The sequence below is a fragment of the Tamandua tetradactyla genome, chromosome 1, assembly GCF_023851605.1.
Source record: "Tamandua tetradactyla isolate mTamTet1 chromosome 1, mTamTet1.pri, whole genome shotgun sequence".
Classification (NCBI taxonomy): Eukaryota; Metazoa; Chordata; class Mammalia; order Pilosa; family Myrmecophagidae; genus Tamandua; species Tamandua tetradactyla.
In genome coordinates, this window is record NC_135327.1 from 224,637,481 (window position 1) to 224,651,796 (window position 14,316).

Consider the following 14,316-nt stretch of genomic DNA (forward strand, 5'->3'; position numbering starts at 1 on the left):
ATGAAAACTAATGTTCACACAAAAACTTACACATAAATGCGCATAGCAGCATTATTCATAATAGCTAAAAGGTGGGAACAACTCAAACTTCCATTATCTGATGAATGGATAGCTAAAACATGGTACATTCATACAACGGAATACAACTGAATAATGAAAAGGAATGAAGTACTGATACATACTACAATATGGATAAACCTTGGAAATATTATATGATAAGTGAAAAAACACAGTCACAAAGAACCACATATTATACGAGCCCATTTATATGAAATATCCAGAAAAGGTAAATCTATAGAGATTAAAAGTATATTTAATGGTTCCTTAGGGCTGGGGATAGGGGTGGGGGGTGGGGGAAAGGGGAGTGACCGTTAATTGGTATGAGGTTTCTTTTCCAAGTGGTACAAATGTTCTAAAATTAACTGTAATGATGGTTGCACAAGTCTGTGAAAATACTGACAACTGTGAAACTGTACATTTAAATGGGTGAATTGCATGGTATGTAAATTGCATCTTCAAGGTCTTATTTTAAAAAGACTACAGTTAAAGGAAACATGTAAAGTGATCACATCAATGCATTTACGTAAAATTATATATATATATATATGTCTATACATATGGGGATGAACATGTAAGTACAATAAATGATTAAGAACAAAACCAAATCCAATTATATCTCAAAGCCACTGTTTCCTCATCTGTAAAGTAATTCTAGCTATTTGTAAGGTTGTTTCAATAATTAAATGGGATGATCCATGTAAAGCACATAGCACAATGCCTGGCACATATTAGTCACTTACCAAACACTAACTCTTATGATTAGTGATGATAAAAAGATACTTCTCGCAGTGGTTCAATTGTTCTTTCATACTCACCTCCATTGTAAAACCTATGACTTTGAAACTCTGCTCAATCAGTTCATACTGGGATTTGTAGAAAATATTATTAATCATATCCTGCACAGCTCTGAGATGGTCACTTTGTAGATACCTGAAAAAATATATATAAAAGCAACAGTGAAAATCTAAAATTGAGGGGAAAGTGAAAGTATTATTTCTGAAAGTACAACTTGCTGGGTTACCTGGGGGGCTTATCCTCAGGCAGTTTATAGTGGGCTAGTTTCTTCTTTTCAGCCAAACCAGCATAGATGTAGTAAAAAACATGAAAGTTTTTTTCTCCACTGAAAACCAAATAAAAGAACATGTCAATTTGGTGATGAGTAGGAATATTTATTAGTTGTTAACATTACTAGGCAACGTAATTACGAAAACGATGCCAACCGGGGGTGCCAGCGTGGGCTCCCTGAATCCTGGATTCTGACTTTTTGTGGTTGTGGTTGCTGTCGCTATTGACCCCACCCGAGCCCACCACATTCCAGGCACAGTGTAAGCACGTCAGAGGCATCGCCCGACCCCTATCTGAGAGTGACCAGCGGGCACGGTCTCCGCACTGGGGACACTGGAGCAAAAGAGACAGAAAAATCTCTGACTTCTGAGAGTTTAACCATCAGTGGAGCAGACAGAATAAACAAACACAAATACATGATATACAGAGTACACCAGCTGTGACAAGTGGGAGGTTATCTCAGGGACCTGCCTACCTCCAAAGGAGGGCATGGATTCCCTATTTTATGGACAAGGAAACTGAGGCTTAAAGTGCCTTTCAGATCCCCCCAGGCCACAGAAACGGGAGCCAAACTGGACTCAAACCAGGTCTGGTGGACTCCAAAGCCAATGTCATTAGCTACCTTTGTACTGTGCTTTGCTGGGGCTCAGCTTTCTCACCCGTAGGGATGATTTCTTTCTTATAAGTTTCAACTCCTGTGGCCCTGTGGGTCCCTGTATAAAGAGCACCTCCAGACCCAGCAGGCAGGAACACCCCAATGAAGAAAGTGTGGGCCACAGCAAGGTGGGCTCTTGCTCAAGGAGCTCCCCATTAGCTCTTGGGGCCTTAATGCTCCCTCCACCCCTGGGTCCTCCTTTCACTCCGGCGGGCTCCTGGGATCCATCACGCTTTCTCCTGGAGATCTTCAAGTTCTACCTTGAAGAGAAGGGTGAGCACCCTGAGCTCTGCGTTGCTCCCTGTGGCCCCCTCAGCCCAGCTTTGCTTCTTGACACTGGGGGCCATCTGGGAGACACTGGACTTTGTACCTGCCTGGTGGCAATCCCCTCTCACCCTCCCCATTTTAGGGGCTCCTAAAGGCACACCTGACTCCTCAGTCCATTATCACCAGCTCCTGGGGTTGGGTGGGGGGTCCTTTTATTTTTCCCCTCTCACAGGGGTCAAACTAATTCCAACGCCTGAAACCCTGCAGCCTCGCTCTCTTCATTTCTCTTTACGTCCCTCCTCCTTCAGTTGACGCACCACCCTCCACCCCACCCCGCCTTAGCATGGGAGCAGCTGCCGGTGGGATGCTGAACCCTGGGGGCCCTCCTCTGCTCCCGCCCTGCACCCTGGCCAGGCCAGGGTCTTGCTCTCATCACCCCCCTCCAGGACAGCCGGTCTCCCCTCCCACCCACCCCTTGCCCTCCCCACTCCACACCACTGTGGCAGAGTGCCACAAACGGGGTTGGGGGTGGGGGGCCTCCCACCCAGCTCTGGAGACCCCAGGTCTGAGCTGCGGGCCCGTGGGGGCCGTGCTGGCTCTGAAGCCTGCGACGCGCACCTGCTCCCCGGCGCTCTCCCAGCCAGCACCGGACCTTGGTGCCTCGGTCGCGGGTGGCCTTCTCCTCTCATCTTCTGCCTGTGCCCAGTCCTCCCGTCTCATAAGGCCCCCAGTCATCCTGGACTAGGGCCCACCCTACGCTACAATGACCTCATTTTAAGTCCAACTGTGACACCCCTATCTCCAAATAAATTCACATTATGAGGTCCTAGGGATTAGGGCTTCAGCATGTCCTTTTAGGAGACGCAATTCAACCTACAACAATCAGTAAACTTAGGGAGTCAGGAAACTACTTCCAGAAGAGGCATAACATTACTAGGCTGGTGTTTTCATTTGAGCAAGGGAGCCTTTGAATGTTTTTCCACGTGAAATATATGCAACAGAGAAAAGCATGCTTCTTGATTGGGCGTAATGCTAAATAAAGTATTTACTTAAAAGGTAAGAAAGGATTGAAAACACTCCTAGGTCTTCTCCTCTGGTATAGTCTGCCATATAATATCAATTGAGTTGGAAAGTTTACTTTTCCATCATTAGAAATTATTTATTCTTTAAGTATGCCGCAGAATCAATGGTAATTTAAATATTCCTAACAGATGTCCCCATATATTAACTTTTCCAGTGCTGGAGTAAAAGATGTCTGGAGATTTAAGACATCTGTAGTTGTGTTTCTTATTTCTTTTAATAAGCTTTCGCTTTGGTTCAAGGTCCTGCCCAAACTGTTGCAGCAGTAGCTTGTACTTAAGTTCATTAAAGGCACAACCACACCCTCCCTGTGTTTAAAATCACAGGGTCAAGGTTTGATACTGGTACCCATCCAAGGACTTGTCACTCTGTTCAGTCTTCTCTGAAGGTTAGCTAAGAAAAATGCTAGGTGTGGAAGCACACTGCTTGGCAACACGACTGATGCAAGTCTCTTCTTTCTTGTTGTATTTCAACAGGAAGGGTAATGTTGTTGATTAGCATGCATTGTGGGGTTGAGACCTCCTCTGAGATGAGGAAGGCTTAATTCCATTAGGTCTTGGAAACATCCAGGAAATATAAATTTTTTAAATGTCTGGGTTGAAGGTGATGAGGGCTTGAGACAAAATAGCAGTAGATGAAGAAGAAAGCAGAGGGTGGGAGCTAGAGTTACTGTAGAGACTAACTCAACACAGTGTCACCACTATGTAGACAAGGAGCATGAAGGGAGAATTGGTGGTTTTACATAAATAGGGGAGGATGCTTCCATTCACACAACAATGTGCCTGTGGGAAAAGAAACAGTTTGGGGACAATGTGCATTCAGCTGAATGTGACATGGCAACAGGAGATCCAGGTAGTTGGAAATGGAAAATCTGAACTTGGGAGAGAGTGAGAAGTGCCTCTTTGGGCATCAGTGTCACAGAGCTCTCTGTTTAATCCATCATGTCAGAAGAGATTGTCAAGTGAGAGAGTATAGAGAGAAAGAAAAGCCCAAGGATGAACCTTACAACTACAGATTTTAGAAATGGATGGATCAATCTAAGTCATGGAAGAAAATTTCAGAGAAGAACGAGAGGAGTCAGGAGAATCTAGTCATGGTAATTCGGAGAGATGAGGGGTCCCAGAAAGGAGGGGGCCATAGGGTTCAATTCCAAAGTGAGACCCAGCACCTCCTGTGGATCAGAACTGGTCATCTTTACACTTCCACACCTCCATCTAATGACACACTTAATGAAACACTAACATTTTATATGATGATGGAGGATACAGCACAACTAAAAGTTCAATTTCGTTCTTATTTTTTCTCACCATGAAGCAACAGAACTTCTCTGAGACTGGCATGGCATATAATTCCATCTGCTTTGTTCTAATGAAATCACACTGATGGCTCTATGTGTCATACCTTTAACACTAAATGACGCAGTGTACAATTTAGAGAAGTGACTCATAAATGCAGAGACACAAATTAACAGTTTTCTGTTTAATTATCAGTTTACATTTCCAGAGAACTGTAATTTGACACGACCTGGAGATGCTATGGGAAACAGAGTAACCTTCAGTGGAGAAAAAAATCAGAGTTGAAGAAACAAGAGAAGAAGACAGTCACGGAGACTGCCCACCTCTTGTCTTGCCCCTCACTACATTAAAGCTGAGGGTCGCAAGACAGAGTCCTGTAACACCGCACAGCTGCCCAGGTGACTGGAAGGTCCCAGGGGCTCAGCAAGCTACCACGTCATCCTTCTCTGACTCTGTCCCCATCCCAGTCGTGGGTCGCCCAAATCTGCTTCAGAGCCCCTCTCAGCCATTTGTAGCAATGACCTCCCATGCTTGTGCCTCTGTTCTGTGCCCTGGGGCTCACCTGTGCATCCTAGGTGGGCAAAGCCATCACCCAGATGCAGCCTGACCCACCTCGGAAACCTTGGAATTTTTGACAAACTGGCTAGCCAAAGGCTTGGAAAGCCAACATTGAAGCTTTGCATCCTTCAGGCCTCAAGGGGTATCCATGAAATGGGGCCTTTGGTTTTTCATTATTGTTCCCTCTTCTTAGACTCTGTCCCCCTAGATAATCCTTCCTCTTCAGTTCCCCTCCCTTGCTACCTACCTGCTCACAACCAGCACAGGAACTTATTTCCTTCTTTGCTGAGGGACTAGAAACCAATAGGGGATCAGCAAGCTTTGCATCAAAGCAAAGGAATAAGTTCTCCAGCAGACAGTAAAGCTGCCTTAACACAGGAATTTCACCCTTCTCAGCTTTAGATCGCTAGTGCCTGGTACAGTTCTTGACACATGATAAGCACTCAATAAACATTTGTCAACTGGATAAGTGAATGAATGAATGAGTGAGTGAGTGAGTGAGTGAATGATGGACTTTAGAATCAGACAGGAAGACATGGATTCAAATCCCAAAATCAGTTACTTACTAGCTTTTTGAGATTAGACAAATTATTAAAATTCTTTTGGTCTCTCAGTTTTCTCGTGTATAAACAGATAACGATAATAGCTTATAATACTTTGTTGTTATTGAAAAGAGATAAGAAGAAAGAGAGAGAATGGAAGCACCTAGTCAGGAGTAATTGCTGGAAATCCTACTTTCGCGTCCTTCACAGTTGATAGCACCAGGTCTGCCCCTTCCTTCACATCTTCTATAAACACTAGCAAAGTGCTGGCACGTGAGAGAAAGTCAATCCCTGCCGGCCGAAATGAACTGCAGTAACAGGATAAAGCTGTAGTGGAAACACCTATAATATGCATTTACGAGAATTATGTAGCATTGACTTCAATATGTTCATTTTCGTCTTGAAATCAAATCGCCTCTCTAAAAACTTTCTTTTTGCAGTCCTCTCCATTTAGGAAAGGATTTGATTGAGTCATCAGCTCTGTAACTGCAGCCTCCCTAGAAAGGTAATACAGAGATAAATACGCTCAGGGATTGGGGTGGGGTGAAGGGGCAGAGGTGAGAAAAGGAGAGAACTTAGTCCTCTAAAAGGAAAGATGAGTTCACTTAACACAACCACCTGGCCAGGTTCAGTCCCTCCATTCTTGGCCTTGCCCTGTGACCCCAAAGGCTCACTTCTATACAGGGCAACACCTGAGCTCCCCTGCTCTCTTCCTTCAGCTGGGTTTGGCCAATAGGAAGCACAGGTGGGAGAGTGGAGGTAGGGGGCGGCCCCCAGCCCTCTCTCCCTGCTAGGGTCTGCAGCCCCCCGTCCCTCCACTCCAGCTTTCCCCAGCCTCCGCAGTGCCGTTGCCCTTCCTGGCACACTTGGAATAAGGGTGTCTCAGTGTGTTTCACCCACGGATTCTCGCCACCCCTTCAGGATCCTTTAATGCCACTTGGGGCTGTAAACAGTCCTCCCAGGTAAACTCTTTTGAATTTTCTCTTTCCTGCCAGGAGCTGGGCTAATAGAGACATTAAATTCATAGCTTTTTTTTTTTAAAGCATCTGCTAAGAATTCTATCACATTTCTGATATTTTCATTTCCAAAGATTTCAAACAAAAAAACATTCTCTGCAATTAAAAAATTCAGTTAAATTAAGAAGAAATGAAAATAGATGGAAAAATCATTTTCATGATGCATGATAAGGCAGCTAGTTTCAAATTACAACCGAGCTCTACTCCGAGGCTTTTTCCCCAAGAAACCATGCTGTAAAACTAGAAGAGTTCCTGAGGCCGGCGGACAAAAGGCCTCGCCAATTCACAGCACGCCTTAATTATGCTGCTTCCCGGGACTGACGCAGCCTGCAAATACCTCACTGAGAACCAGTAAGACTGTTTGGATGGCCGCCACCCGTGGCACTTAACGCGGCCCTTGTCGCCGCGCCGCCCGGCGGCTGCAGCCGGGTCTCGGGCAGTTCGCCTCCAAGAGCTTCTCAAAGGTCAGGCCTGGAGTTCTGACCACAGTTACCTCACCGCCTCTGCGCAGGACTCCCGAGGTCCCCCCAGGTGAGGGCGACAGGGTGCCGCCACGGCGCGTGCCCCAAGCGTGGGGCCCACGGGCACGCGGCGATTGTAGCAGCGCCCTTCACTGAACGGCCTCGACGCCCAGAATCTGTGCGGGCAACCCGACTCATCCCTGCTCTCAGCACCGCCACTGCTGCACCCTCCCCGGTTCCTCCTGCGGGCTGTTCCCGCGCCAAGCCCTTTCCAGGCATTGGAGGCAGGGTCTGTTCCGATTTCCAGTTTAAAGATGGTAAAAATGGGGCTTAGAGCATTATATAAACTTGTTTCAACTCCCACACTTAGTAAGCTGCAAAGCCAGGATCCTATAAGGGTCTGTGAGGTTTAAATATCTTACTCAAGGGGGCTTCGATTTAAAACCATGTTTGTCTAATAATCGTTCTGTACATACCCTGAATTGAGAAAGAAAGGGCAATTTTCCACATTGAGGGCTGAGCTCAGCAGCTGGACTTCATGCAACTTAGATTCATAGTTTGCTCATAAACTGAATAGTGGAAAATCTGATGGTGCTTATATTAAGTCACTGTGTACTAATACATAGCAAGGCCTTCTGCTTTCACGAGTTTAACATATGGCATGCCACTACAATAATACAGAGATGTTAGCAGGTAGCACAACACTGAGAATGTAATTAGCAGCATGGAATTAATTATATATTTGTCTATGATTAAAAGAGGACATTTTAGTTTGTTATATGTTACTAGAATAAAATTAAAAAAAAAATCCATGGAATTCCATTACACAGTGAACCTTAAGTTAAACCATGGGCCATAGTTAATTTTAAAAGTGTGCTTTCATCAGTTATAACAAATGTTCCACATCAATGCAAAGTGTTAATGATGGGATGGTGTATGGAACCCTGTGTGTGATGTACAATGATTCTGTAAAACCCCAACATCTCTAAATATATATATATATTTATATATATAAAACCACCAGGATACAAATCTAACCTTGTGACTACAGTTTCCTCAAGGAAAACAAAGATATTTTGGAATCATTAGAACAAGAGAAAAACTTGGTCATTCAGCTAAAAACTGCTAAAAGGAAATTCATTCAACTCATTCAAGCTAACATCAAAACATCAGACTTAACACTGATGCCTGAAATCAGCCAGCCAACATAACTGCCCTTGCAGTAAAGCCCATCCCTGAATCTCTCATTAAGCCCTTCATATATGAACACAGGAGGAACAGAATTAATACAAAGGTGTATTTACCCAGCATGTAAAAGGAAAAAAAAATGACCTAGTTATTTCTAGTTAAATTTCATACTAGTTTTGTGTCAGGGAAAAACATTCTCTCTTACTTCTCATTCTGATTTTACCTTGTCAGCATGTCTGTTTTGGCCTTAGGTTTTTATCTGGAATCGGAGGGTTTTTTGTTTTTGTTTTTAAGTTATTTATTAACATGTCCCTGGGAGGTAACACATTTGAGAGTAAGACAGTGCTGATGGCTGTCTTTTTTTTTTTCTAATAATAAGGACCTTGTACACAGTACACGATTCACACTATTTTGTCAAATGAACAAGACATTTAACTATTAAAACAGAAGCACTGCCTTTGTTTATGTTTTCCAGAAAATAGGACTATTTGATAGAAACTTACAGAGCTTGATGGATAACTCTGGATTTCTCCAAAAGGTATTCAGAAATCTGTGCTCCTACTACAGCTCCAGAAGGGGTGAATTTCATTTCTAAGTATTTTCCAAATCGGCTGGAATTGTCATTGATAATTGTGCAGGCATTGCCAAAGGCTTCGATCAAATTGTTCACTTGTAAAATCTTCTCTTGCAGGGTTCTGTTATTAGCCTAGTAGAGAAAAAATGTCAAGTATATAAAATAAATATATATCTAAAGTATTTTTTAATATATAGTTGGTTCTCATTGTCATTAGTTATGGTCTATAGAGTCCAAGTGAAAGTGAATACTGACTTAGTGAATACTAAACCATCACTCCTAGGGGTTAGGTTTCTGCAAGCCTCCAATAATTGACAGCATTCTGTCAATCAATCAGTGCACTGATTTTGTGTGTTTCTGTTTAAAGACACCATGTTATCTTTTGCTTCTCCTTAAATTTGCACTTCCCTAGGATGCTCTTTTACCAGCCTATTAGTGACTACCCCCACCCCTATTTACCCTACCCAGAAACGGTATCTTTGCCTTCAGAACATTTCAGCACAATTTAAACAAAGCCACTGAACATAAATTGAAATGAGTTTAATCATAAATCGTGTTTGGAGGCAGGTAACTGGCGTTCATGAAATGAGGTGTTGCTTCATTAGCACTGTACTCATGGCCAACAGCTCTACAGGTTTTGCCTGATCGAAGCTGTATCTAATGCATGTCCATAAGGCACATCTTATAGCCTTCCTGCACTTAGGAACACTAGACAGCACTTCAGCATTACATTTGGAGCCATTTTAAACAGCAAAATCACCAACATAAGGTACAAAAATGCAAAAAACATGGCACTAAATATACTGTGAAAAGGGCACTTGTTTACACCATGGCAGCTGAAAGAAGAAGGCACATTGAAACAGTTGAGAATGTGTACTTTGGGCAACTTAAATTTTTTGCTGCTCTGTACATGTCATGAATGACCATGAAAGGACTATGACTGTTGATCTGGGGGTTGCAAATAAATTTTAGTGAGTAGGTGAATTTGCAAATATGGAACTGATGAATAATGAGGATTGGCTGTAACAGATTCTCTCACTTTTCCTGGTAGGCACCTGTGAGGTGTGAGCATTGGGAGCATGTTCTCAGTATACTGACAGATGTTACAACCTTCCACGTGTGCATTCACCCACTTTGCTTTCTTAAAGTGATACACACAAACCTCAGCAATATAGTGGGTTCAGTTCCAGACTACTGCGATAAAGTGAATATCACAATAAAGTCACATGAATATTTTGGTTTTCCAATACATACAAAGATTATGTTTACACTATACTGTAATCAACTAAGTGAACAATAGCATTATGTCTTGGGTTAGTTAGATTCAGTTGTCAACTTGGCCAGGTAAGCATACCTAGTCTTGCTGCGGACATAAGCCAACGGTATGTGAACCTCATCTGTTGCTAATTACATCTGCAGTCAGTTAGAAGGTGTGTCTGCTGCAATGAGTGACGTTCAACTTAATTGGCTGGTGCTTAAATGAGAGAGCACAACACAGCACAGCCTAAGCAGCTCGGCATTCCTCATCTCAGCACCAGCAGCTCAGCCCAGGCCTTTGGAGATGCAGAAAGAAGTCACCCCGGGGAAAGTTGTTGGAACCCAGGGGCCTGGAAAGAAGACCAGCAGAGACCATCCTGTGCCTTCCACGTAAGAAAGAACCTCAGTGGAAAGTTAGCTGCCTTTCCTCTGAAGAACTAACAAAATAAATCCCCTTTTATTAAAAGTCAATATGTCTCTGGTGTGTTTCATTCAGCAGCTAGCAAACTAGAACATGTCTAAAAAACAATGTACATATTTTAATTAAAAATACTTTATTGCTAAAAAATGCTAACCATTATCTGAGTCTTCAATGCGTTTTAATCTTACTGGTGGAAGGTCTTGCCTTGATATTGATGGCTGCTGACTGATCAGAGAGGTGGTTCCTGAAGGTTGGGGTGGCTGTGGCAATTTCATTTTTTTTCCCTCTTTTTAAAAATATAAATGTAATTTTATTGAGAAATATTCACATATCATACAATCTATCCAAAGTATACAACCAGTGGTTCACAGTATCATCACATAACTGTGCATTCATCACCATGATAATTTTTAGAACATTTGCATTACTTTAAAAAAAGAAATAAAAAGAGAAAACTCCAAATGTCCCATATCTCTTACCCCTCCCTCTTACTGACCACTAGCATTTCATTCTATTCAATTTTAAGATGTTCAATAGAGGTAGGTTAAATAAGACAGTGTAGTATTGTCAGAGATATATATATATATATATATATATATATATATATATATATATATATATATATATATATATATATATATATATATATATATATAACAAAACAAAAATATATAATGAGTTAGTATCATAGTCATTTATTAAATCTTAATTTCTCAGATACACCTCCACCCTCTCATTTGATCCCTCTCTCAATCTTCAGGATATCTGGGCAATGACCATTTTTACTTCTTCATCCAGGAAAGAGGTGTTGACCTTATGAGGTAGAGAAATGAAATTAGTTGATGTTCTTAGAGAGCCTGGCATAGGATCAATACGGAGTCTCCAAATCTCTGAAAAAATAAACTCCCTAAGAAAAGCTTTTATAGATTCTTAGATAGAGCCCAGGGCACTCCCTAGGGTTTTCAAGAACACTATTCATATTCTTGGCATAGAGTGGTAGTCTATAACATCTGACTAAAGATTGCATAAGGTAACCTCCAGAATGACCTCTTGATTCTGTTTGAAATCTTTTAGCCATTGAAACTTTACTTTGTTCCATTTCTTTCCCCCCTTTTGGTCAAGAAGGTATTCTTAATCCCATGAAGCAAGGGCCAGGCTCACCCGTGGAGTCATGTCCCATATATGAGAGGAAGGTAGTAAGTTTATTTGTGGAGTTAGCTTAAAGAGAGGCCACATCTGAGCAACAAAAGAGGCTCTCTGGGCATGACTCTTGGACATAAATTATATGCAGGCCGACCTTTGTGTGGCAATTTCTTAAAGTAAGACAAGAATGAGTTCGCTGCATCGATGGACTCTTTCTTTCATGAAAAATTACTCTGTAGTGGGCGGGCAATAGTGGCTCCATAGCAGAGTTCTTGCCTGCCATGCCGGAGACCCAGGATCACTTCCCGGTGCCTGCCCATGCAGAAATAAAATAAAATTAAATAAAAATAAAAAAGCTACTCTGTAGCATGTTACACTGATGGCATTTTACTCACAGTAGAATTTCTTTAAAAAAAAAAAAAGTCAATCCTCTCAAGCCCTGCCACTGCTTTATCAACTGTTTACATAGTATTGTAAATCTTTTGTTGTCCTTTCAATGTTCACAGCATCTTCACCAGGAGTAGATTCCATCTCAATGAACTACTTTCTTTGCTCATCCATAAGAAGTGGCACCTCCTCCATTATTCTTTGCTCATCCATAAGAAGTGGCACCTCCTCCATTAAAATTTTACCATGAGATTGCAGCTGTTCAGCCACATCCCTAGGCTCTACTTCTAATTCTAGTTCTCTTGCTGTTTCTACCACACCTGTACTTACTTCCTCCATGAAGTCTACGAATCCCTCCAAGTCAAACCTGAGGGCTGGAGTCAAGTCATCGTAAGGGCTGGAATCACGTTCTTCCAAACTCTTGCCAATGTCGATATTTTGACCTTGTCCCATGAATCACAAATGTTTATAATGGCATCTAGAATGGTGAATCCTTTCCAGAGGATTTTCAGTTGACTTTGCCCAGATTCAGCAGAGGAATTAATCTCTACGGCAGTTATAGCCTTATGGAATGCACTTCTTAAATAATAAGACTTGAAAGTCAAAATGACTCCTTGATCCATGGGCTGCACAATGGATGTTGTTGGCCAGGCATGAAAACAACATCAACCTCACTGTACATCTCCTACACCTTCAACAGAGCTGTTGGGTGACCAGATGCATATCAATGAGCAGTAATATTTTGAAAGGAATCTTTTTTTCTGAGCAGTAGGTCTCAACAGTGGGCTTAAAACATTCAGTAAACCTGCCATCCAGGCTTTGTGTTCCATTTCTGAGCACAGGCAGAATAGATTTAACATCATTCTTAATGGTTCTAGGATTTTCAGAATGATAAATGAGCATCCACCTTCAATTTAAAGTCACCAGCTGCATTAGCTCCTAAGAAGAGAGTCCACCTGTCCTCTGAAGATTTGAAGCCATGTGTTGACTTCTCCTTTCTAGCTATGGAAGTCTTAGAGATAGCATCTTCTTGTAATAGAAGGCTGCTTCATCTACACTGAAAATCTGTGGTTTAGTGTAGTCACCTTTATCAATTATCTTATATAGATCTTCTGGATAACCTGTTGCAGCTTGTACATCAGCACTTGCTGTTTCACCTTGCACTTTTATGTTTGGATATGGCTTCTTCTCTTAAACCTCATGAACTTTTCTTTTGCAGCTTCCTCACCTCTCTCAGCTTTCCTAGAACTCACGAGAGTTAAGGCCTTGCTCTGGATTAGGCTTTTGCTTAAGGGAATGTTGTAGCTGGTTTGACTTTCTGTTTAGACAACTAAAACTTTCTCCATATCACCAATAAGGCTGATTCACTTTCTTATCATTTGTGTGTTTACTGGAGTAGCACTTTCAATTTCTTTCAAGAACTTTTCCATATTCCCAGCATGGCTAACTGTTTTGCAGAAGAAGTCCAGTTTTTGGCCTACTTGGCTTTCAGCATGCCTTCCTCACTACGCTAAATCATTTCCAGTTTTTTATTAGTGAGAGTCATGTCACTCTCCTTTCACTTGAACACTGAGAGGCTATTGCAGGGTTACTAACTGGCCTAATTTCAATTTTGTCCAGTCTCAGGGAAGAAAGAGGCCCAAGGAAATAGAGAGAGATGGGGTAATGGCTGGAGGGTGAAGCCATTCAGAACATACACATTTATAGATTAAATTTAGTGTCTTATATGGGTGTGGTTTGTGGTGCCCCAAAACAATGACAACAGTAACATCAAAAATCAAAGATCAGTTCTTGCCTCCCATGCCGGGGACCTAGGTTTGATTCCCGGTGCCTGACCATGCAAAAAAAAAGATCAAAGATCACACATCACTGTAATAGATATAATAATGAAAAAGTTTGAAATAACGCTAGGATTACCAAAATGTGACACAGAGACATGAAATGAGCACACGCTGTTGAAAAAATAGTGCTGACAGACTTGCTCGATGGAAGGTTGCTACAAACCTTCAATTTGTGAAAACACAATGTCTGTGAAACACAACAAAGTGCAGCACTATAAAATAAGGTCTGCCTATACTCTATACTTTCTCTATTCAAATGCAATCCTGTTCAGTACCTGATTTACAAACAGCTTATGAGCTGTCTACACATCTCTGGTTGGGTTACTCCTCCTCTACCCATCTGGGCCCCCATCCAGCTGCTCCCCCAAACCCGAACTGCTTCCCTTGCTTCCATGAAAGATGCTGAGTCTGTAACTGAGAGAATAAAGATAATCTGTGAATTCTGAAGTAGAGGAAAGGAATAACTATAAAAACTGACAGGCTTAGAAGTGGGGATTGGAAGGCGG

General features: G+C 42.1%; 1 protein-coding gene across 1 annotated transcript in view; it reads right to left on the bottom strand.

Moving 5' to 3' along the window:
* MYO3A (myosin IIIA) overlaps positions 1-14,316 on the bottom strand; it is a 241,079-nt gene that overhangs the window by 112,272 nt on the left and 114,491 nt on the right. The window contains exons 13-15 of the mRNA XM_077153504.1: positions 8,691-8,893; positions 1,082-1,180; positions 876-990 (exon numbers count right to left, since the gene is read on the bottom strand). Coding sequence (XP_077009619.1) covers positions 876-990; positions 1,082-1,180; positions 8,691-8,893 — 417 coding nt within the window. The remainder of the gene's footprint in view (positions 1-875; positions 991-1,081; positions 1,181-8,690; positions 8,894-14,316) is intronic.